General features: G+C 36.6%; 1 protein-coding gene across 2 annotated transcripts; it reads left to right on the forward strand.

Annotated features, from left to right (window-relative positions):
* Window positions 1–3,101: 3,101 nt before the first annotated feature.
* On the forward strand, window positions 3,102–24,118 carry BTBD10 (BTB domain containing 10). Of its 2 annotated transcripts, none has more exons than XM_081968641.1 (8): window positions 3,102–3,300; window positions 14,856–15,046; window positions 16,487–16,772; window positions 18,182–18,284; window positions 19,421–19,541; window positions 21,500–21,697; window positions 22,163–22,273; window positions 22,962–24,118. In XM_081968641.1, the coding sequence occupies exons 2-8, from the start codon at window positions 14,893–14,895 to the stop codon at window positions 23,270–23,272; spliced, it is 1,284 nt and encodes a 427-aa protein (XP_081824767.1). In that variant the 5' UTR covers window positions 3,102–3,300; window positions 14,856–14,892; the 3' UTR covers window positions 23,273–24,118. The 2 variants fall into 2 exon arrangements, with proteins under 2 accessions (XP_081824767.1, XP_081824766.1); XM_081968640.1 differs by lacking the exon at window positions 3,102–3,300 and adding an exon at window positions 4,270–4,424.

A 24,118-nucleotide genomic window follows, 5' to 3' on the forward strand; every position in this document is an offset into this window, starting at 1 on the left:
GTCAAGCCGCTTTCAAGAAATGAAAGCGACTCTTTGCAACTGAACCCGTTTTGAAACACCCAGATATGGAGGCACCATTTATCGTTCAAGCTGATGACAGTGATGTGGCAGTGTGGGCAGTATTACTTCAAACGAACGCTGATGGAAAATTGCAGCCATGCACTTACACCTCTCGCAAACTGACAGAGATGGAGAGACGATGGGCTATATGGGAAAAGGAAGCTTTTGCGGTCAGATGGGCTTTGATGACCTGGCGACATTTCCTAGAAGGGGCAAAACACCCTTTTGAAGTATTGAAGACCCCACGTAAGCTATCTCCTAAACAGGTGCATTGGGCGCAACATTTCAACCATTTCAACTTTACCCTCAAGTACATTCCGGGGGGGAAGAACTTCATGGCTGATACTTTGTCTAGGCTTCCCCTATACAACGGCTCTATGCTGAGTGTAGTTCACTCAGTAATCCCAGCAAAAAGTCTAGCTGCCCCGGTGATTACTAGAAGCCAAGGCATTTCAAATTTAGAGGTCATGACGGACCTCATGTGCAAACTCAAGGAGGGCCTTGAGTCCGATGACTGGTTCAAGGAACATTCAAACGAATGCACTATGAAGGATGGCCTGGCTTGGGTAGGGGCTAAATTATATGTTCCTGCTGACCTTGTTCTTCAACAGGGCCACGATTCGAGAATGGAGGCCATTTTGGATTTGTAAATCTGGTTAAGAAACAATTTTGGTGACCTTCATTGAAAAAAGACATTGAGTCCTACATAGCCAGTTGTCCCATTTGTGCTGCCCCAATGCGCCCACCAGGAAAACCCCAAAGCCTTCTCCAAGGTGTGGCCCGCCCTGAGGCCCCATGGAAGAAGGTATCGATGGACTTCATTGTCGAATTGCCAGAGAGTCTAGGAAATACCGTGGTTTGGGTAATTACTGACCCGTTTTCCAAACAAATTCATTTTGTACCCTGTTCCAAAATCTCATCAGCTAAGTCGTTAGCTAAGTTGTTTATTTCACATGTATACCGGTTAGTGGAGTACGTACCTGAGTGCATAATTTCGGATAGGGGAGTCCAGTTCACCTCCCTCTTCTGGAAGGAGTTTCTGAAGCTAATTGGCTCCTCCCAGAGGCTAAGCTCCGCCCACCATCCTCAGACTAACAGGGCTTGTGAATGGACTAATTCTGTTTTGGAACAGTACCTCCGGTGTTTCATCAATTATCAACAAGATAATTGGGCTGAACTGTTACCACATGCTGAATTGGCATACAACAACTGTGTCCACAGCAGTACCGGCTTGACCCCTTTTAGAGTTGTGTTTGGACAGGACTTTGTACCAATTCCTGTGTTGCCTCGAGAAAAACTGCAAATTTTGTCCCTCTCCCAGTGGAGTGACCAGCTTCACCAAATTTGGCCCATGACCCGCAAGGCGTTGGAGGCTGCTCACCGGGCACACAAGAAACAGGCTGACAAAAAGAGGGTGAAGCAAAGGGAGTATAAAGTAGGAGATCAAGTGTTTTTGTCCACCAAGTTTCTACAAACCACCCAGAAATCAAAGAAACTGGGGCCGAAATATATCAGTCCTTTCCCTATTGTGAAAATCATTAATCCTGTTTCTGTACGATTGGAGTTACCAAAGCACCTTAAGCGGATTTATCCTGTGTTTCATGTAAACCTGTTGAAACCAGAGCACACTTCTTTTCGTGTGCCCCTACGTGCACCCCCTGCCCCTCTTCTTATTGAGGGAGAGCAACACTTTGAGGTTAAGGAAATCTTGGACTCCAGGAAACATAGGAATCGAATTCAATATCTGGTATCCTGGAAGCATTTTCCCCCCTCCCAGGATGAGTGGGTTGATAAATCTCATGTTAGGGCTCTTAGACTCTTACAGAAGTTCTGCGCTAAGTACCGTGATAAGCCTTGATCATATTTGAATCATACATGTCTTATGTTGTCTTTTCTATTGTTTTATTTTCTTGCAGGGAGGACTTATTTTCCTGAAGGAGGGCTGGATGTCAGCCTGTTTCGCTATTTGCTTTCGGCTGCCATAGAAACGGGAGGGGGATATTTGGGAGGGGAAGTTAAGTACAGGAGAGATTGTAAAAAGGGAGTTTTTAAAACTTTATAAAAGTTTTAAAAAAATAAAAGTATCTCTCTCACATATTTTATTTCCACTTCAGCAAGTAGCAATAGCACTTAGACTTATAGGGTTGCCTGAGGCACTCTTACTGTGGTTTTGGTTTAAATTTTAACAGCATTAAGATAAAATTGAGGACAGAAGCAAAAGGTTTCTTCTTGGGATGCCTGCGTCTGATCAGACTTCATGGATTTCTAAAGTCTTTTAAAATAATTTTTTTAATGATTTATGAACTAGGAACTATTGTAGTTGCAAAGGCATGTGAAATACTACACAACTTACCTACACGTTTATTTATTTATTTTGTCAAACATGTATGAGATAACAGGTATAAGTATAAACATGGACATGAACACAGGAAATGGGTACGAATAAATGGGGACAATAGGACAGGGACGGTAGGTATGCAGGTGCGCTAATGCATGCCCCCTTACGGACCTTGTAGGAAAGGGGTGAGGTCCTCGCTAGACAGTTTAAGGTTAAAGTTATGGGGGTTTGAGGCATTCCAGGCATTGACCACTCTGTTGCTGAAGTGATATTTTCTGCAATCCGGTTTGGAGCAGTTTACCTTGAGATTGAATCTATTGTTTGCCCGTGCATTATTGCGGTTGAAGCTGAAGTAGTCATTGACAGGTAATAACTTATGAAGGCATTATTAAAAAATACAATATAAAACTCTTGGTTGCTTACTTGCAGACATTACATTATCCAATGAAGCAACATCAACAGGACTAGTGAGTGTGGGGTTTCCTCCCTGTTTATATACAGTAGCTTGCCCTAAGAGGGTAGGGTATGTGTGTATATGTTTCTCTTTGGTAATTCCCAGATTAGGGTATAATTCCCAGCGCGAAGAAACAAGCCGTTGCCACGCGACCACAAAACTCCTGTTCCGCCGGCTTTGATCCGAGTCGCGCGCTATTGAGCCGGCTGATTCCCCGGGGAAATTTCGATTCGGTTTCCCCTGACTTCCCCTTTCTGGTCGAAGTATCGCGAGCGTTCGGGACGTCAGAATAGAGCAGTCTGCTTCTCGCGGTAGCTGAGCGGACGGTTGGCCGGGCCTAGGCGTCGTACTCAACAGTGGCGGCAGTAGTCCCTCCGGTTGCTGCTGGGGGTTGGCGGGGGAGGCACCCCGAGTCGCTTTGAGCCCCTGCTGACGTCGGCCGCGGCAGGTGAGGTGAAGAAGGAGGAAGGGTTTGGAGGGGGGGTTGGGGCACCTCTAATTGCTTCGGAATAAAGGAATATTGGAGGTTGTCGGGTTGTCGGGAAGCCTCCCTTGAGGGTTGGGAGACAGAGGTGGTGGTCATCGCCCCGGATTCCCTTTTCCCGTGAAAAGGGAGACTTGAGTGGCAAGTGAGACTCGGAGCCGCCGGAAAGATGGACGCCGGGGGTCTGGGTGGTGGACTCGTGATAAGGGATCGGGATTTTTTTTTTTAAAAAAAAAACAAGCCAGCTTTAGGGATGACATGTGGGGTGGGGAGGCGAAGGATGTTCGGCGGTGGGTCTGTTTCTTTCCCTGCAATCCAGGCGTTGTATGTCTATGGAGATTCTCAGCTATCCAGGTCATGGCTGTCCCAAAGGTGCTTTTTTGCAAGAGGCAACTGGACTTTCTGGTTTCTCTTTGAAGACGTTTCGCTTCTCATCCAAGAATCCGAAGAAGCGAAACGTCTTCAAAGAAAAACCAGAAAGTCCAGTTGCCTCTTGGGGGGGGGGGGGATCACCTTTGGGACATCCAGACGTTGTGTATATGTGTGTGTGCGCGCGCGCGGTTTCAAAAGATGGGAAGCTCGCTGGAGCGCCGGAGAAAAAGTCCAACGGTGGGAGAAACGACAGTTTCGGAAACTAATAGTTTTGGGACTTCTTCGTAGTTTAAGGGCAGTATCGACACCAACAGGTTGGGGGGGGGGGACGACAGCCGGTGAAGGTAGGTTTCTTGAAGCGGGAACCTCGGGAGGGAGGAGTAATGAAATGTCTTTTGAGTATTAGTAGCTCGGGTGGGAGTTACGTTGTTGGTTTGGGCGATTTGGTTGCAAGCGTTTGGTTCCCATTGGAGGAAACATCTTCAGCGCGCTTTGGATTTTGTGTGTGTGTGTCGGGCGGGGGGAGCACTGGCCTTTAAATAAATACCTTGCTGAGTCCTGGTCTGATTTCGGGTTGTGTGATACTTGGGAGGAGGAGTAATACCAGGGAAGGTTTTTTGTAGGTCGCTAAGCTGGGCTGTGAGGAGGATGCTGGTTGGATGGCGTCGTGGGCGATGGTATCGTCCTGGTGTGCCACAACTAAAACGGCTTGCCAGGTACCCGGTGTGCGACGTAGACAAGTGTGGGAAGGATGACAGAGTGTGTGGGATGGGGGCATTGGCAAGGGAGACATTGCTGGTGGCAATGCGAGGCCGGGCACTGCTTTTTTAGATGCGACGGGGGTGGCAGAGAGAGAGAGGAGGGGAGTAATTTCCGTTGCGGCAAACGCGGAACAAGCCGTTCCCGAGGGAGAAAAAATAGGTAATTTGACGCCCAGGATGAAGGTTTCCTGTTAAACCTCCACGCATCTGGTCACCGACGTTAGCTTTTGGAGGGCTTGTGTGCGTGGCAGTTCCTGCGAAAATTGCCTTGTCATGGCCTCACTCCTTCTGTTTTGCGCAATTCTGGACTGTGGGGCCACCGTTTGTACTTTTCCTTCTTTTTAGAGTTAATGAAGTGGTGATCCCGTGTAAGAAACCGTATTAGGGAGACCGGGGTGTCACGTTTCGCCAAAAGCTTTTTGCTGTGCTGTATTGTTTCCACACTTTTTATGGAAAATTCATTGGAAATGCTGCACTTGTATTTAGATAGTTGCTCTGTGAATCGAAGGGTCACAGTTTGCCTTGTGAACATCTTGTTTGTGGTGAACGTGGGGTGTGAACGTTTTTGTTTTTGGAGTTTGGATGGTTGCTTTGAGTTAATTCCAACAGTTGGTATCCAGGGACAAGGTTTTCAATATGCTTAATATTTACCTTCATAAATTGTATATTAATAGGGTGAACCTTAGTTTATCTTAATTGTGGGACTTACTCTATGAGTATAATAAAAAGAGACACAAATTATATAATCCATATTAGTATTTTAAAAAATCCAGTACATTATAATGACTCTGTCGTTATTCTTTTTTGTCATGTATTTTGGGACCCTTGAGTAACAATTTCAATTCTCTCCTTAATTTAAATGTTAGTATTTTAAATAATATATTTAAAGCATTGGTTAGCACTCTAGTGATTCTACATTAATAGACATTTGAATAGAAGTTTCCAGTCACAGATTTTTAGTATTCCATAACCACTTTTCCCAAGGCTGCTGATTTTAAGAATGAGGCAGTGTGAGAAATTTCCCTTTCTTTAGACAGTCCACTGGACACAAGGTCACTATCATTTTTTATTGAATGATACACCAGTTAAATGGTTGTAATAACTGTTCAGACAGCAAACTTCTCATAGGGTGCCAATTTGTATTTAATTAATAAAAACTGACTAAAAATGTTGGGTTACAATATGATCCATAATCCTAGCTTGTTTATAAACATAGTCCAGCTGTATCAAATTAGGGACATTATCTTCCCACATATAGAAAGTTAGATTATTAAGTGAAGGATATGTTTGATGCTTCATGTTGCTTCTCCTTTCCTTTAACTTAAGTGAGTTCCGGCCTTTTTTATTTTTAGCAAGGAATGAATAATACTGACCACAGGTATGTGCTCATGTTCTACTTAATATGTTGTTATACGTTGTTGGTTAAGAATGGTGAAACGCTAACTTCTCTGTCCTCTGTGTCTACAGTTTCTAGTGGTTTTGTTTAGATTAGCCTATTTCCTTCTTTAGAGGAATAGTGGAGCTGATGCTTCCACTGACAACTGTGATACTTTTGCTAAATAATTCAAGGATAAAATTGCATTCGTTAATTTTGAGCTTGATGCTTCTTTAATAGATTTTGATGTGACAATTTGAACTTTGGGAAACTTGAGTGCTCTCTCTAGTGTGAAAGTTGGTACATATGATCAGGGACAATGTCCTTCTAGCATTGAGTAGATATGTCAGTAGCTGGATCCAAAAGATGGCTAAATTGCTTCTTTCTGTAAAAACATGACCCTGTCTGTCTTGAAAAAGATGGTGGTTTGAAGAATCTCTTATATTAAAAGTCTGATCTAGCCTTGTTGGAGAATTATTGCCTTATTGCCAACTTCCCTTTCTTGGTGGTGTTATTTCTTCTTCAGGAAGTATTGGTGATTCAGGTATAAAGGACCTTTATGAAGTGGTTTATCTAAATTCTTTTCAATTTAGATTCTCCTAGGAGCTTTTGTTAATATCATGGTATCCTACTGGACTACCTTTGGGGCAAAGGGATGAAGATACCTTTCTGCAAAAGTTCCTCTCTTTTTGGATGGTTTCAGTTGGTATTGGTGAATAAGGAGTGATCAGAGTGGCAGTAGCTCTAGCGCATATATGTGAAGCTACTGAGAGAAGTCATGTATTTCTTTGGCCAAGGTATTTTGAGTCCACTGATGATAATCAGCTTTTCATTGATGCCCCAAGCTTGACTGGGAATATTGTGAAACATTTCCAGCCAGTCTTACCCAGTTTGTGGAGTTGTGATGGATATAAACAAGCTTAGATTTAATCTCAACATAATGGATTTCTATTTTTCTAGAAACAACATGGCTTCATGGCTGCAGTACTAGCTCTGGATAGAGTTACCAACTTTATGAAGTGTTATACCTGCAAGTTGCTTGTGTAACAATGGTTTCCATTGTTCTCCCCATGTACAATTCTGTTTATGTCCCACTCCAGAGATTCTAATAACTTTTATGCAAATGGAGGTGTGCAGAAGAGAAATATAGGTAGTCCTCATGTCCTCTTTTCTTTGGGAGAGGACATGATCACATTTATCTTGAAAAGGTAGAGGTTGAAGAAACTCCAATTGAAGAAACTCTGATCTGACTGTCTTGTTTAGAGACCATTTGCAGTTATGTTGGTAATGAAAAACTAACCTTGTAACTTCTCTTTGTGCTTATGAGTTTTGTTGGTCTGCAAAGCAAAAGAAAGCTGAAATAGAATCATAAATTCATGATGTTTCACTTTGCAATCACTAAATTTAACAACCAAATTGCTGGCTCTAATTGTGGCTGTTAAATGAGGACTGCCTGTATGGCAGGTATTCTAGAAGGCACAGTGGAATACAACTCCATATATTCAAAATATTCTGAGCAATTGTGAGTGCTAAATACTCAATACTTAAATACTGTTAGAGGCTTTGGAATCCCACCTCTAATCTTCAACTGACATTGTTTTAACATCTTCCAGTTCTCTGCCTTCCAATGACATTAAGTAGATTAGTTTCTGTGGCCTGCTGCCAGGCGAGAAAACTGGTTTGCAGCCCCTAACCTAGTAGAACCTGTCCACCCCATCTATGTGAGCAGATGTGGCTTTTTAATTTGCCAGCCATATTTGCCTTATGCCTTTTGCATGTTGAACTATGTCCCCTCATTTATTTTAGCATTCCTTGAAGAACTGTTTGCATCCTGAATAAAGCAGACAAATCGTAGGTGTAAAAAAAGATTAGTATGGAACAGATATAAGACAGTAGTTGTGGGGCTGCTCTGAAGGCTTTGATAGTTGCTGTTTAATTGGGAAATAGTCATGATTGTTTCAATAAGTCATAGACATGTATTCCTATGTGTTGCACAGTATCTCTTCCAAATTCAGAGCTTTGCAGAAGTTACAGTATGGATACAAACATATAGACAGCTATCATTGTGTAAATATATTGCACATATTCTGAAAATCACACTTTCACAAACTGAATTTTGCTTGCTGGGATTAGACCAGAAACTTTTTTATTTGTTCTTTTGACTTGTTCTTAGAAATTAAAATCTTAATTTTTTCTTTACATTAATGTAACTGAAATATTTGGGGCTGAAATATTATGCTTAGAATAATTAACAATATATCTTATTTATTTTGTACATGCAATTTCTTGACATTACTTTTTTTCACGGCAATTGTCTTTCTCTACTGTGTTTTAAACAAATGGCACAGGACTTTTATTAAGAATTTTTTGCTGTGAATTCCTGTCCAGACAAATTACTATATGCTGAATGAATTCTGGTGTTTCTGCTGCAATGAAAACCTAAAGAATGAGGCATGAAAGATAGGTGACAGAAGAAACATTTCAGATGCTTTATTAGTTTATTAAAATCTGACAAGCGGGTAGGGCTAGAAATAGCTTCACAGATGGCACTTGGCAGGATACCAAGCAGCTCTTTCCTTATGCGTTCTGCACACTATCCATCGAATATGCCAGCCAATGGCAGCTTAGAAAAAAGGAAATGGGAAGCATCAATTCAGCTTACTGGAGGCTGTGAGGTTAGACGTCAGTGCTGCACTGTGCACGGCTGAGTCAGTGGCTGTGAGAAAATGAATTGAAATAATATCTTGGGGGCTTACTTCTCTGAGCACTTAATGGACTGAAAAGCTGTAATATGAGTGTTACCCTTGAGATGGAGAAGAAAAGAGGATGCTAGAAAGTGAGGCTAATAATGCTGTAGAATATTGAGAGGAGAATGGAAAGAACAAATATGCTGAACTTAGCAAGTAATGCCAGAGAATGCTGAACTGGCTTCTAAACCTGCAGGCTGGAGAGGAACATATTTCTTTTGTAATTTGTTTTCAATATTTTCTCCATGTTTTTGTGTTCCTGCCCTTTTCTACCCCAAAAGCAGGTGCGTATCTGTTAACAATCCAATACAGTTTTCAGTACTTAAATGAGAAGGGAATATGTAAAAGGGAGGAATAGTTCTTTGTGTAATTGATCTCTTGAAATATTTATATGATAAAAAGAAGTTTGTGACCATGAATCTAAAGTAACAGCTGTAACACAAATAGAAATATTATTGAGCAAAAGCTGAATTTAGAAGAAATAGAAATATATATGAAATGATGTGTTTAAAGTTTGATTATTGTTTAGCTTTCATTAGACTATTATTTTTTCTCTATTTGTGGTCTTCTAAGCCAAAAAATTATACTCTGGTTGTATTAATAAGGAAGTAAAAAGACGATTCATGATAGTATGATGCAAGTTAGGTCATATCATCCTTACCCTTACACAACAGGATGAAAATGAACCACATCTTTTTACAATTTACTTTTCTATTTCTGTTAATGATGTTATGCATTTTTTCAGCTGTTATTTGTGATGCTTAATTTATTGATTTGAATAGTTAGAATAAACGACAGTGTCATAATATGGGAACTGTGTACTCTCACAGAGCACTCTAAAGTTGGCTGTGTGTTTTATCAAGACGTTTCTGCTGTATGCGATTGGCTGACCATTAAATTGTTATCAGCAAGCCGTGTTAGATTGGATCAGCTGTCACCCTGAAACAATGTGAAGAGCCTGCTATATAGTAGCAACATTGTATTATAACAATATATAGAAGTTGAACAAGGACACCACCTATGTAGGTTGGACTTAGAAGTCAGTGCTACATATGCCTAAATATTAGAGTGTTATATAGAGGTTTATAAAGTGTTCTGCCTGGATTTATAGTTAACATGGGTTTTTTACAGGGAGAAAGTGAGAAACTGAAATCTAGTCTAGCAAAATAGTTTGTTTAATAAACAAAAGCAAATGTGGCATGTAATTTAACATGTTTTATAAATATCTCAAAGGTTTTCTCATTAAACAAAATGTAATGGAATTAAAATATTTGTGGAGAATGGGAAATCATATCTAAATTACTAGAATATAAATGTTCAAATAAACCAAAATATTATTTGGCAGTATTTTTTTCTTGGAATGAAATGTCCCTAAACACAAATCACTTTCAGACCCTACATGCTTTTTTAAAAAAGTGAAGAAAAAAAATAAAAACAGTAGTAGCAGTTGACTAATAGGAATTTGGCAAAACAAAGGAATTATGCAAGATAAGATCAAAACCTAATGGGAAGGGAAAGTTGAGTAATGCAGCTGGTTGAACTTTACATTATAAAGTTGTTGTTTTAGTGTTATTTTGTAAAATTTTCCTGCGCATTTTTCATATGTGCACACCCTATAACTTTTAAAAGGTCAGCGTTATTTAATTTCCAATATAAAAGTGAAATAGATTCACTTTGAAGGTATAGTTTACTTCTCACTAAAACAGTGAGAACTATATTTTCATTATTATTTAAACCTTTTGTTTTTTGGAATTTTAAAAGTTAAATTGGTAATATTGTTTGAACACATTTTTCTTTCCCCTGTAAATTTCCCCAAATCTTTTCTGAGTATGTTGTCCAGAATTTTGAGTAAATTTGGAAGGAAGATTCTGCAAACAAGAAAACTCATTTCCTTAATAGATGCCATTCAATTGGTTGATGAGAACATTGGATATAAACCTTTATACTATTGTTTTTGAGGAAATTTTTGTAGCATGATTACTATCTCGCTAGAGTTTTTATCACTTGAGTAGGAAGCATTTTATCTGAGTCATCAGGCATGCTTCCTGTAGCATGTGTTTACTGTAGATATAGCCAAGTATTAATATGCATGAACCTGCCTTGTGTTTGGACATTTCTGAAGAGGATTGTTTTTCATTATGCGGGTTTTATAAGATTGATGTGGAGCAAAATTGATTTTTCTGGAATGAGCAAAAACGGTGTGTTTCATCTAATGCTGTGGTAAGCAGATTTTTGCTCCTATAATTGAAGTTTCCTATTTTTTTTTCTTTCTGTATCACATTTCCCTGTGCTAGAGTATCTAGAACTAATTAAGTAGATAGAGGAATAAAAATAAAAATGGAAAATCCTCACCAGCTCTTAATCAGTGGACAGCTACAAATGAATTTCATTTATATCCAGAAATAGGTGCAAAATGTCTACTTACTTGGTGAAAATATTCTATTTCCCATGGTTAAAATGCAGGGTTTTAAAGTTATCTTTTTATTGCATGTTTTAAAGTTTGAGATTTATTTATTTATTTTTACCAACTAACATATTTCTCCTTAAGAGAGCTTATAAAGGTTTGGAAAATGACTTCAGAAAAGCATTTTAGCATTTAGGAAACGGATGAGAAATAATAAAATATAATACCGGCTTGAGTTTTTTCAGTATACTTTCACATTTTATATTTCTTTTGGATGGAATATGGAGTGTATTTTCATAATACAAAATTTCTATGATATGATTTATTTGTGATTTGCTGGTTAAAAACAAATTCTACTTTCCCAAGATTTTGTCATGCTTATTTTTAGGCATATTACATCCATGCATCAATCCATACAGAATATGTAAAGCCATTGGGAGGAAAATAACTTTAAAATACAGAAGCAGGAATATATACTCTGGATAAAATTATTGCTATTTTAGAAGAAAAAAACTTATTTTACATATGTGACAAATAAGAACTTCCTAATAAATTTGTCTTCTTTGTATCTATAAAAATATATAGTTATTCTTTCTAAATGGACATGATAACTTTTCCATCTTCTTTCATCTGAATTTCCATGTTGAAAATATAACACATAGAAATATACATTATAAGTATATTCTGGTTATTGCTATATTTTAGCTTAGTTGTGTTGAAAGAAACACTTCAGTGTTAACTAAAATTGTAAAAATTGAAAATCATTTTAATACATTAGAAAATATATGCTTAGATGTGTTTTATTGTAGACTAAGCAATTAGTGAAAGCTATGATTTGATAAAATACATATCCATTTGTCTAATTTATCAGTCATAACTGATGCTATCTAGTGCTTTCTAACATGGGTTTATATTAATATCTAAAATTAATTCCATGCTACGTAATAGATCTTTTTTTTTGACATTTCCAAGAGCAGTTATATGAAGTATTAAAGTTTTGAAGATTGTTATTCTTTATCATTATTTAAAAGGTAGTTTCTTTTCTTACTAATATAATAATTATAATATTATAATAATTATAATTATATAATAATTGGAATTTTAAAATTTGAAATCTATATATGTATTTATCATGCTGCGGGGCTTCTTTAGGTAGCTTTCAACAATGGTGCTAAGAGTACTAGTAATATTTTTCTATTGAGACCTTATTGCCATTGATTTTATTTTTTTATTCTATTCATTTTTAAAATAAATATGGAAAGATCTTAAATTTTAAGCCGAAGGAGGTTTTTGGTGTAATTAACAACACTTTGTGAGAAGTAGGTATTCTTTTGAACCAGTAGAACTTTGAAAATATGTGATCAATTAAAATGAAATTTAAAAATAGTTGTTTGCATATGTTTTGTGTTCTTATATATTTTGCTTTTAACTTTAATTTTAGATCAGTTCCTTTCATTCAATTTTTTTTAAAAAAACCTCTTATGTATTAGTTGGTTGTTAATTTAATTTGTATTCATTTTATAAACTTTAAAACCTTTTAAATGGATTAGTTGATTTTTTTTAATGAATATTATCCAATGTTTTGCTTGATGTTACCAACATTACAGTTCTAAAGCTCACAAGCAAGGGGCCATTAAACATGATTTGGACTTAAAAACATACATATAATATTGAACAGCAAGGAAAATTCAGTTACTTACCAATAGCATTTTTTTTAATGCTATTTTTGATATTACAAAATTATATAAATTACCATTCCCAATTTATGTAATATTGTCTTCTTTCTTTCCCAGATAGTTATTTTAATACAAGGAATGTTATCGTTTAATATAGTTACGTACTTCCATAACTGGTTATTTTAAATTTGTAGATAACCACATAATTTCACATTAGTTTCTCTTTTTGTATCCCCATTTCCTTCATCTACTTAAAGCAATGTAGGGGGAAGAGAGAGAGGGATTTGGAATTCACCTTGCTACCAGTGACTTTCCTCTTCCTTTCCCCTTTTAATTGCAGAAAAATCTGTAGTTCTGGGAAGTTTGTTGCTTCCTTCAGTTGAGTCATGTTGGATTCTCACAGTGCTGGGACAAGCCCCCTGCAGTTTCATTCGCAAGGTTTTTCAGAAATGGTTTGCCATTTCCTCCTTTTTAGGATAGTGTCCTAGGTTCTGTTGTATCTATAGACAATTGAGACTGTAGTGATATCGATCCCAAAGTCTAATGCACTCAGTATAATTGATGTGCTCAGTAGGATAAAAATTGTGCTGCTGGTGCACTTCATGGGGCAATTCTATTTTTTTTTTCTAAATGGGTCTATTCTTTGAATATATTCACTTTCTCAGAAGTGACCTTTTTTTTGTCCTGAATTGTATTGACTGTTTTGGATATTATTGTAACCAATTTGCTAATCTTCAGGTCTTCCAGTTGTGGTCTTTCTGCATATCTGTGGATCTTCAGTTGTAGAAGCCATAGGATGTCACATGTTTTTTTTAAAATCCTGTCAGTACTATACTGTATACATGGGGGGGGGGGGGATGCAGTCTTTATATAAGAAGTTAAATAAATTCTGAAAAATTTAGAGCACCTTAATGTTTTTTGAAATAGTCAAAAGCCTCAAATATGGAAAACAATTGATTTGATTTGCTGCTGATTTCACAATTGCTTCAAGTGAGATTGCAGTTAGAGGTTATAGGAAAATAATGTGAACTGGAAGCCAAGTACATTTCCTTCAGTGCTTGTGTATAGAAGAGATTATTAAACTTCAAAGGCAAAGAAGTAGTGTATTTTTCTGATATCCTTTGTATTGTGTTTAGTTGGTTTAATAGAAAGCCAAATATGATCTTAATGTTCCAGTTGATTAGCATTTTACTTTGATATTAAGCTATCAGTAAAAATTTCAGTTTGATGTAGCCTGAAATATTCATCTAGTTTTGATTTTTTCCCCCAAATAGAGCAGTTTGAGATTTCTGTGGAAAAGGGAAGAATATGAATTCCAAACTTTGAATTAAACTTGACATGCTTCATAATGTCAAATGTATTTACATTTCACAATTTAGCCAAAAAACTAACTGTGGCTTACCTATTCATCTATAACATTATTTAAAAATCACAAAATAGTTAAAAGATAATAAACATAGTTGATAATATATGATAACAATATATGACCACAATTAATATTTGAAAACTGGAGAAAGAGGGAAAGCTGTTCATATACGGATGGTATCAGGCTATTTCATAGGAAAGACAATTTTTTTTATCTCTCACCCCTTAACTGCATAAAAGTTGAAAAGACAAAACATGTAATCACAATTCAAATGTTAGGACAGATTCTACCAGGAACATACCGTTTTATAGGTAATAATCAGCATTTGACTTATTCTCAGAAACCTATTAGCAGCCACTATACTATACTAGTTAAATTTGAGTTACTATTTTGTGAAACAGTTTTCATCTGTTTGTACATGGTCTAACATTTTGTACAAACTTAAGAATCTTAATCAGGCAACCCCATGACCCAGGATGTTGCAATCATTGAGATGTGATGCAGCATGAGTTTCTGATAGCCTTCAGGCATTCGATCCAGACATGCATTGCATTTCTGGTTTGGCTCATTTTGTTTCCAAGGCATTTCCCAACTCCTTATGTACATGTTGTCAGGATGTCATGAAAAGGTGAAAATCTTGCCATATAAATATGACTTTCCCACAAACAATGTGCCACTTTCTAAACTCTTCAGGAAAGAGGTTAATATTAGATTACTATTGAAATTGGAAAAAATAAAAAATCACAATATAAGATCTATTTTATATTGACTGCTATTTAAAAATTCTAAGTACTATATCATGTTCATTTATCTTCTAGTACTTCATCTCGTCTTCTTAAGGGTGATTGCCGCAAAATGAGTCTTCATGGGGCTAGTGGTGGGCATGAAAGATCAAGAGACAGAAGAAGGTCAAGTGATAGATCACGTGATTCATCCCATGAACGTCTTGAATCCCAGCTCACTCCATGCATCAGAAATGTTACTTCACCAACAAGGCAACATCAAGGAGGTATATCATGAGAAATCCGTATCTGTTTTACTTATTTACTCTCTAGTTTTCATTAGAAAGTACATATCTTTATCAAACATAACATCTTTTCACTTGGGTTCTTGTGTCAGAAACCTAAAATATGAAAGCTCCAAAATTAACATGATGAAGAATCGCATTGGGAATTTTTATTAAATTTATTCACTGCCCATGTCACAAAGCACTGGGTGGCTTATGATCTGGTAAAATAATAGAAAAGATTAAAATGGTAACAGAATAAATAAATTACAACTGAAGAAATACCTAAAATAGTGGAGAGTATACAAGAGAGTGGAGGAGGAATCTTCTAATACAGTAACTGCCTCCAGGATGGAAGAAATATACCGTATTTTTCGGAGTATAAGACACACTTTTTCCCCTCAAAAAAAGAGGCTGAAAATTGGGGTGCGTCTTATACACTGAATACAGCATTTTTTAACCTTCCGCTCCCTTTACCAAAATGGCTGTGCAAGGCCTGTAGAAGGCTTTCAGAGAGCTCCTGAGGGCAGGTGAGGGCAGAAATGAGTGAAAAATAAGCCTCCTACAGGCTATGCATGCAATTTTTGGGGGAAAAAAATTTTTGGGCTCGTTTTCATGAAAAATTGGTCATTTTTTGCTCGTTTTGGGGGGGGGGACTCACTCCCCAGGAGCACTCTGCAAGCCCCCTAAAGGCTATTCATGCCTTTTTTTGAAAAACAAACGGGCTCATTTTTGCGAAAAACGGGCCGTTTTTGGGAGGTCTGCAGAGTGCAAAAACTTTTTTTTTAATTTGCCTCTTCAAAACCTTGGAGCGTCTTATACTCCGGTGTGTCTTATACTCCAAAAATGCAGTAAGTACTGATCACCATTTAATATTTATAGTTTGAATCAAACTAAAAATTACCAGGGAAATTATTTAAGCCTCAATTAAATGTTTAGGTACAATGTTCCATGTATGTGTATGTTCTGTTTGATATGCTGAATTGAGGCCTAAGCATGTAAACTGGTTGTGTGGCATTTTTCTTCAATCTATCCCCTTCCACTTGTTTTGGATGCTGGCAAGCCTTTTGTGATGGAATATATAATCCAAACTATCTGGAGAGCACCACATTAGGGAAAACTGGTCTATGAAACCACAGATTTTAGAATAATTTAAAGTTTTATAATCCTGTTGCTGGATTATTTTTTAATTAGTTCTCCCCCCTACAATTATTACTTTTTAAGTAGCAGCAAACATACTTAATGCTAGTGCCAGGAGACTGCCTCTTTTCTCTGACGCACCATGAGATAGTACCCTGAGTTACTACTGGCACCAAACCAAAATCCAAAAATAAGTTTGGCTTAATGTGGAAAAACTGTTGCCTTTGTAAATATGTTTTTGAGATATAATATGTTCTGATAGTGCAACTCAGTTTTAAATACTTGTATTACTTTTCATTGCAGAACGTGAGAAGGATCATAGCTCATCTCGACCAAGCAGCCCTCGTCCTCAGAAAGCTTCTCCGAATGGTTCCAGTAGCAGTCTAGTAAACAGTAGTAGAAACAGCAGCCTGTCAAGTTCGGATGGGAGTTGCAAGAATGCTGGAGAAATGGTTTTTGTGTATGAGAATGCAAAAGAAGGAGCACGGAACATAAGAATGTCAGAGAGAGTAACACTTATAGTGGACAATACTCGATTTGTTGTAGATCCTTCAGTTTTTACTGCACAGCCAAATACAATGTTGGGCAGGTTGGTGTGGCTTTTTATTGCATATATACCATCAGATATCCCTGTAAATCATGGCTAAAAACAAATGTCTTCGTATTGCGAAATATTTTGTGATTTCATTATTTGCTGCTTCTGTCAAAGAGCCCTAGTAGCGCAGTGGTTAGAATGCAGCATTGCAGACTAATTCTGCCAATTGCCAGAAGTTCAATTCTCATTGGCTCAAGGTGGACTTAATGTTCCATCCTTCTGAGGTCAGTAAAATGAGGACCCAGATTGTTGGGGGGCAAAATGCTGAGTCTGTAAACCGCTTAGAGAAGGCTGTAAATCACTGGAAATGATACATAAATCTAAGTGCTATTGCTATTTCTGTCAAATACTTGAGTGTAACATTTCAGGTGTAGTTTAGTCTCCTTTAATTTGTATTACTGTATTTTTCATGAAGTATAATTTAGCTGTTGTGTGGTTTCTTTTTAAACCAGTCTATCCTTCCTGGAAATAAGACACTTCATGACTTCTTTCCTGAATAATTACTTTTAAAATAACACTCTTGTTATTTTGAACTTACCTAATGTAAAGTGTCAAATTCATTCTGGAGTAGAGTATGTGATAATGAGGATGCATACAATGCCATTTATCTAGAGTAAGAACCTTTTTTTAAAATACCAAGAGCCATAGTTGGCCTTTTTATGATACGTGGTGAGCCTGATTGAAAAAGTAGACAAGGCAGACAAGAGGGCAAAGAGGAAAGCAAAAAGTAATTAAACAAAACAGCTGATTTAATTTATATTTAAACAAGTAAAATGTAATACTGCTATTATTGTTAACTATTTAATTATAGTGTCTCAGGTTAAACATAACAGTTGGGCAATTTCAGAGAGGCTCCTGTGGCTAAGGCCAAAGTTTGGGGAAAGGGTGGTGCTGAACAAGATATGAAGCTTAATGTACATGTTCAGTATATGCTAACTTACTATTTTGAAACATGTCAATTCAACATTAATTGCAAATTTACCAAAAAGCAGATTGGTTGGCTGTCTTAATGTAGGGAACTTTTTACTGCTTCAGCTTCAGTTTACTTAAATACTACTAGATACTACTCATGTGAAGATCAGTGTTTTTTCTTACTCATCCATTTCCACACATATATTATTAAAAATTGCAAAACACTTCTATCTTAAACTTGGAAGTTCAGAATGTTTTTGAATTAATTCATATTTTACATGCATTAAAATTAACATTTCCAAAAAATGTTTTCCTTTGGATATATGAACATAATGTAATCTCTTGTAAAGTCTGCAAGTCCCTTAACAGTGCATATTCTGAATTTCCTATAATTCCTTCTAAAGTTTTACCAAATTGAATTCAAATACTAGTGAACTATGTGCACTGTGTGGATTTGGAATAACATGTTTTTTCCTCTCTTCTATATATAGGATGTTTGGTTCCGGAAGGGAACATAACTTCACACGGCCCAATGAAAAAGGAGAATATGAAGTGGCTGAAGGAATTGGTTCCACTGTGTTTCGTGCTATCTTGGTGAGATTTCATAAGAGATTATGTTTCTCACCCTTTCACATTTATGAAATTTTAAAAAATGGAACATCATTCCTATAAAAGCTTATCATGAACTTCTATAATTTATTTAAACAATATTCTAAGTACCATTAATTCATATTGCAATTTTACAAAAACCTGGAAAATTCAGGAATAAAGAATTTAGATATAAGTCTGTGACTTACTGTATTTTTTGGAGTATAAGACACTCTGAAGCATAAGATGCACCTAGCTGCTGGAGAGGAAAACTAGGGGAAAATATCTACCCCTGCCTCCCAGCAATTTGCCTCCTGCAACAAACAGCAAGTTTCACTTTGTTTCTCCCCATCATCAGCTGTTTCAGGCTGCAGGGATTGCTATAGGCTCCACAAGCCCCCGTTTGCTGCAAGGAGGTATATCGCTGGGCGACAGAGGCCAAAGGGTTGGGGCTGGTGGGTGGGACTACATTCAGTGTATAAGACGCACCCAAATTTTCACCTTCTTTTAGGGGGGAAAATGGTGTGTCTTATACTCTGACAAATACGGTACTCTGTTCAGGCATCTCATTAATATATCTGAATGTTAAAGGATTCTCAGCTTAGTTAAGATACTGGCCATTCCTTTTGGGCTTACCATCTATGTACCATCTTCTGGAATATGGAAGTGCATTGTTGGGAAAAGGCAGCAATAGTGAGCAGGCTATTTTTCATAAAATGTGCTTTTGATTACTAATATATTAATTGAAAAGACTTTGCCCACGAAAACACCAGAGTTCCTCAACTCCTCAACTATGCTATTTGTAAGCAAGGAAGTAGAAGACTGAAGTTGAGAGACAGAATGAAGACATTAACAGCTTTGTATGATAACATTTCTGAGGGGAGAGATATTTCCCAAGATTCATTCAACATAATGTTGTTAGCCAAGCAATTTGAATTGCTCTCAGAATTTAATTGTTGTTCTAGTTCTTTGGGTCTCTTCTCAGTCTCCATATGACAGGAAGGAGATTGCTTCATTCTGCTACCACTGGACATCCAATTTGTTTGCAGTAGCAGCAAAACATATTAGAAAAATGAAAAGTTATTCTGTACAAATGAAATGTTTTCTCACAAATCTGCTTCTTTTTTCTTTTTTAATTTAAGGATTATTACAAAACTGGGATGATACGCTGTCCAGATGGAATATCTATTCCTGAACTACGAGAAGCGTGTGACTATCTATGTATTTCTTTTGATTATAGTACTATCAAATGTAGAGACCTCAGTAAGTATAACATTGCTGTTAACCTCAAATACCCCATATGTACATTTTTAAGATGCTGTTTTCTACCCATAAACTACTTCAAGTAATATTTCAGCATTTATCAATTTTAACATCATAAAATAGATTATAGATTGGGTCGATGATTGGGTTTAGTAATATATACTGAAGTTATACCCGTTAAGTGCATAGCCGTTTTATATATAAAATTTTATTTCTTTCATAGACCAGCATCATATAGCATATAACAATGCAACTTATAACCAACAACTCCATATATATCTGGACTGTAGAATGGAAGAAATATTTAAAGTATCAGCATTACTATTACAAATGTCTAACATTAAATAGTTTTACGATTATATAGAAAGAAGATGCAATATAAAATATATTTAAAAATATTGATTAGAGAACCACAAAATGTGTTACTGAACATAAGCTATCTAAGCTGTGGAACATAGAGGTAAAACTTTGCATTAATAGCCCAAAACTATGAACATCGTAACTCTAAAAACTACATGCAGGAATCATAAATAATATTAAAATGACCAAGCTGTTGTAAAGGGATTTTAGCCTAATAAACAGGAATAGCTTGAACTGTTACCTGTAAACTTTTCAATTGTGAAGAGGTTGGAGTATTTCTAATGTATATGTATGTATATGTTGAAGAAGAATCTGCTCAGTAGATTCAGCTTCCCTAAGCTTTCAGAGATCTGAATGTTCCAAGTATAGGATTTTCCTATATCTTTCTTTCAAAACAATCAAAGTAGTGTCCCTTCTACATTTTGGATGCTTTTAATTGAATAAGCTATGCTGCAAGTGCTACTGTATATCTGTGCTGTCAATATTAGGGAGAATTGGAGCACTACTTAGATCAGGCTTTATAACTATTAATATTATTATATGAGTAATGTGTAATTGGATTGAGAGTTATTATTATGTATGTGTGTGTTATCAGATCAAGATGGCTATCATACTAATTACTTCCTTGTTTTTCCCCACAACAACAACTCCATGAAGTGGGTTATGGAATGAGAGAGAGACTGATCCAAATCTCCCAGCTAATTTTCATACCTAAGTGAGGGCTGGTATCCCGATTTCTAGCAGCACTTTAACTAATACACCACATTAGCTTTCAATATTTGCTGGTTCAGCACAGAACTGGCTTGATCAAATCTCAAGAATAGTAAATAAGGAATGAGAGAGTTCTAGGCAACTTTATTTATCTAACCGGGAATTACTTCCAAGCAGACTGGAATTCAAACTCCATAGTTAAAAGGGACTGAAGCCAGAAGACAAAAATGTATTTTAGCTAATAGTTTCATATTAATATTAATATGTACATTTAGTGAGACAGTAGAGGGCCTGGATTACTGAGTTTAAAACCTTTAGATTAGACTTTCTGTAAAAAGCCAAATTGAAATATGGCCTGAAGGTTCCCCATAAAACGTTGATGCCAGTATTTTTGCTCAATGTAGCAGGTCAATTACTAGGCCCTTTTGTTTGCTATATTAAGGATGGCAGATACAACCCATTTGAGTTCTTTGGGTAATATAGGAAGCATGAGACTTCCTTCTACTAGAAGGATGAAAAATATTTAAAGGATGTTACATGCTCAAATAACTATCTTGAATATTTGAAAGGCATACTTTAATGATTTTGATGTGTTGATTAATTCTCAAGTTACACTATTTTGATCCAGTTTATTTAGCTTTATATGCAAGTCAGAGATACCTTGTAAACATCAGCAATTACTATTCTGAGCCCAGAAGCTAGGAAGTGCAAGGTAACATATTGAAAATCTTTGAGCATCATTTAGCAATTACGAGAACTATGAGAAGTTGCACCTCTGTTGTGCCAAAAGTAATATTTTTATTGAAGCAATTAATAATGGCTCATCTAACATTCAGCTAAGTATTCTTATGTGCAGAGAGTAATGAATTTGATTGCTTTCATTTCAGGTGCTCTCATGCATGAATTATCAAATGATGGTGCTCGGAAACAGTTTGAATTTTACCTTGAAGAAATGATACTGCCACTGATGGTAGCCAGTGCTCAGAGTGGGGAAAGAGAGTGTCATATTGTAGTGCTCACTGATGATGATGTTGTTGATTGGGATGAAGAGTACCCACCTCAAATGGGAGAAGAATATTCTCAAAGTAAGTCAATTGGCATTCTGGTTGAATTTGGCTCATTCCCTTTTCTATATAATTAATTGTATATTAATTTTTAAAATATATGCACTACAATACCTCTGATCACTGCATTGTGCAGACCTGCATCATTTAGTAGACATAATTTTTATGGTAATTCAGCACATTGATTGTGTAATGTGTCCTGTCAAATCTGTCAATTGGAGAATTACAGCTATATTTGGCTTACAATCACATTGTTTCATGTCTGTGTGCAAGGTCATAATGTAGTCAGTGTGCAGGGGGCATATTAGCCTGGATTACCATGTTGGATCACTCTTCAATCTAGTAATACATGGATTCTTAGATGATATAAATAATACTATGCATATTTTTAAGTTGTTTCCAAATGCAGTACTTTGGTTTTTTTATTGTATACTGACTGAACCTATGTACAGTTTATTGATTTCATGAAATGTATTTTCCCCCCAGTTATTTATAGCACAAAGTTATATAGGTTCTTCAAGTATATTGAGAACAGAGATGTGGCCAAATCAGTACTGAAGGAAAGAGGTCTTAAGAAGATTCGATTAGGTATAGAAGGTAAGATAATTTGATCTTGCTGTCTAATCTAACATGCAGTGAAAAACTAGGATGTAGACACTTATGATCTAAAACCAGGGTGAAATAAGAGGGAGTGCAGGTAGTTGTTAACAACAACAGTTGCGGCCACCTACTGGCTTCCCTGTTTTGCTTATAAGAAACTGGCCATGAAGGTTGCAAATAGCAATCACACAAATGCAGGGATGCTGCAACAGCCAGAACCTTGGGGAGAAGATGTAAGTACCTAATTCAGTGCTGTCATAAGATCTAACAGTCACTGAACAAGTGATTCTTAAACGAGGACCACATAATACTACAATTTGGTGACTTCAAAAAAAGAGATAAGCAGTCACTGTGTTGTCCTTTCTTCAGTATCATGTCTTAATTCAGGTAAACAGTAATTCTGCTTAAGTTTAAGCTTTATTCTTATACGGAAGCATAGCTTGAAATTTCAACTTAGAATGAATAATTTATATTTCGTGAAGTGAATCTAATTACAGAAAGTGTTAAAAGTAGAGTGTCAATTAAACTGCAGTGAAACGCTAGATGATGGATTTACAAAATGGTATGTCTTAAATATGCCAAATAAATAAAATATTTTGTTGAATAAAATGCTGTATTCTACCTCAGAGTCCTCAAATGTTGAGTGAAATAAAATTTATAAATGTTATTGGTAATTTTTTTTTAGGTTATCCCACATACAAAGAAAAAGTTAAGAAGCGACCTGGTGGGAGACCAGAAGTAATCTATAATTATGTCCAAAGACCTTTCATAAGGATGTCATGGGAGAAAGAAGAAGGGAAAAGTCGCCATGTTGACTTTCAGTGTGTGAAAAGTAAATCAATTACCAACCTAGCAGCAGCTGCAGCAGACATTCCCCAGGACCAGCTAGTGGTGATGCACCCCACTCCCCAGGTGGATGAGCTAGATATTCTACCAATTCATCCTCAACCCAGCAACAGTGACACAGATCCTGAAGTACAGAACTTGCCACTCTGATCCAAACTGTGGGTTAAACAAAAGCATGCTATTATTAAAAAAAAATTGAAGATGCTGTAATGAGCTCATACTGCACTGCAATTCCAGCTTCTCTCCATTGTGTAATGAACATAAAATGTTTCAGGATATTGCAGTATGGACTTCACAAAGACCAAAGTGGGATCTGATTATGGTTTGTAGGAGTACATATGTAACATCATGAGGTTCAGTTACATACCTGCATTTGTTTCCCAGTAAGTAGCTTTTGTGGTATTGGTTGTATGGTGGACTGTTATTAGCCTCAAACTCTTGTCAAAACAGCAGGATTTGGAAGCTATGGTTTCTTCAGTATTTTGGTACACAGTGAGCAAAATGCAGACTTAAAATTGATAGTGGCACTTTACAAATGGTGGACAAAAATATTCTCAAAGCCATTTTTATAGTCTGGGTGCACGATGTTGATTCTAACAGAGTGCTGCTTTCAGAGATTCTCTATTCAGCGAAATGTAAATAGTTTGTTCTGAATAGGGATAATAGGATAATTAACTTGTTCTCTAATGAATGAGCACAACATTCTTGCCACTGGGACATTTGGGTTGTGATCCAACAGCCTACTTTTTTCAGAATTATCCAGTTAATTTTTTTTTCATGTTTTGATGTGAGCCATGTTGAAAGGTCAGGAACAATTGATATGGGCTTTATCTTTTAAAAAATGCCTTATCTTAAAATTTGTTCACAGAAATATTTATTTCCTGAGAGGTTTTTCATATGTGTCATAGAATAGAAAAATGCAAATTGTTCACTCTTCACTTAATAACTGATTGTAAACTCAAGTTTTTCATTCAAATAAAATTTCCATTATTTTAA

This window comes from Natrix helvetica, assembly GCF_964273705.1.
Source record: "Natrix helvetica genome assembly, chromosome: 1".
In the NCBI taxonomy this organism is placed as follows: domain Eukaryota; kingdom Metazoa; phylum Chordata; class Lepidosauria; order Squamata; family Natricidae; genus Natrix; species Natrix helvetica.

Bases quoted from the DNA above. Each gene is read 5' to 3' on its own strand.
- BTBD10 (XM_081968640.1), top strand. From the start codon at position 4,357: ATGCTGGTTGGATGGCGTCGTGGGCGATGGTATCGTCCTGGTGTGCCA. The intron at 15,047-16,486 runs GTATATCATGAG...TTTTCATTGCAG, and splicing joins AACAAGGCAACATCAAGGAG to AACGTGAGAAGGATCATAGC. The intron at 21,698-22,162 runs GTAAGTCAATTG...TTTTCCCCCCAG, and splicing joins GGGAGAAGAATATTCTCAAA to TTATTTATAGCACAAAGTTA.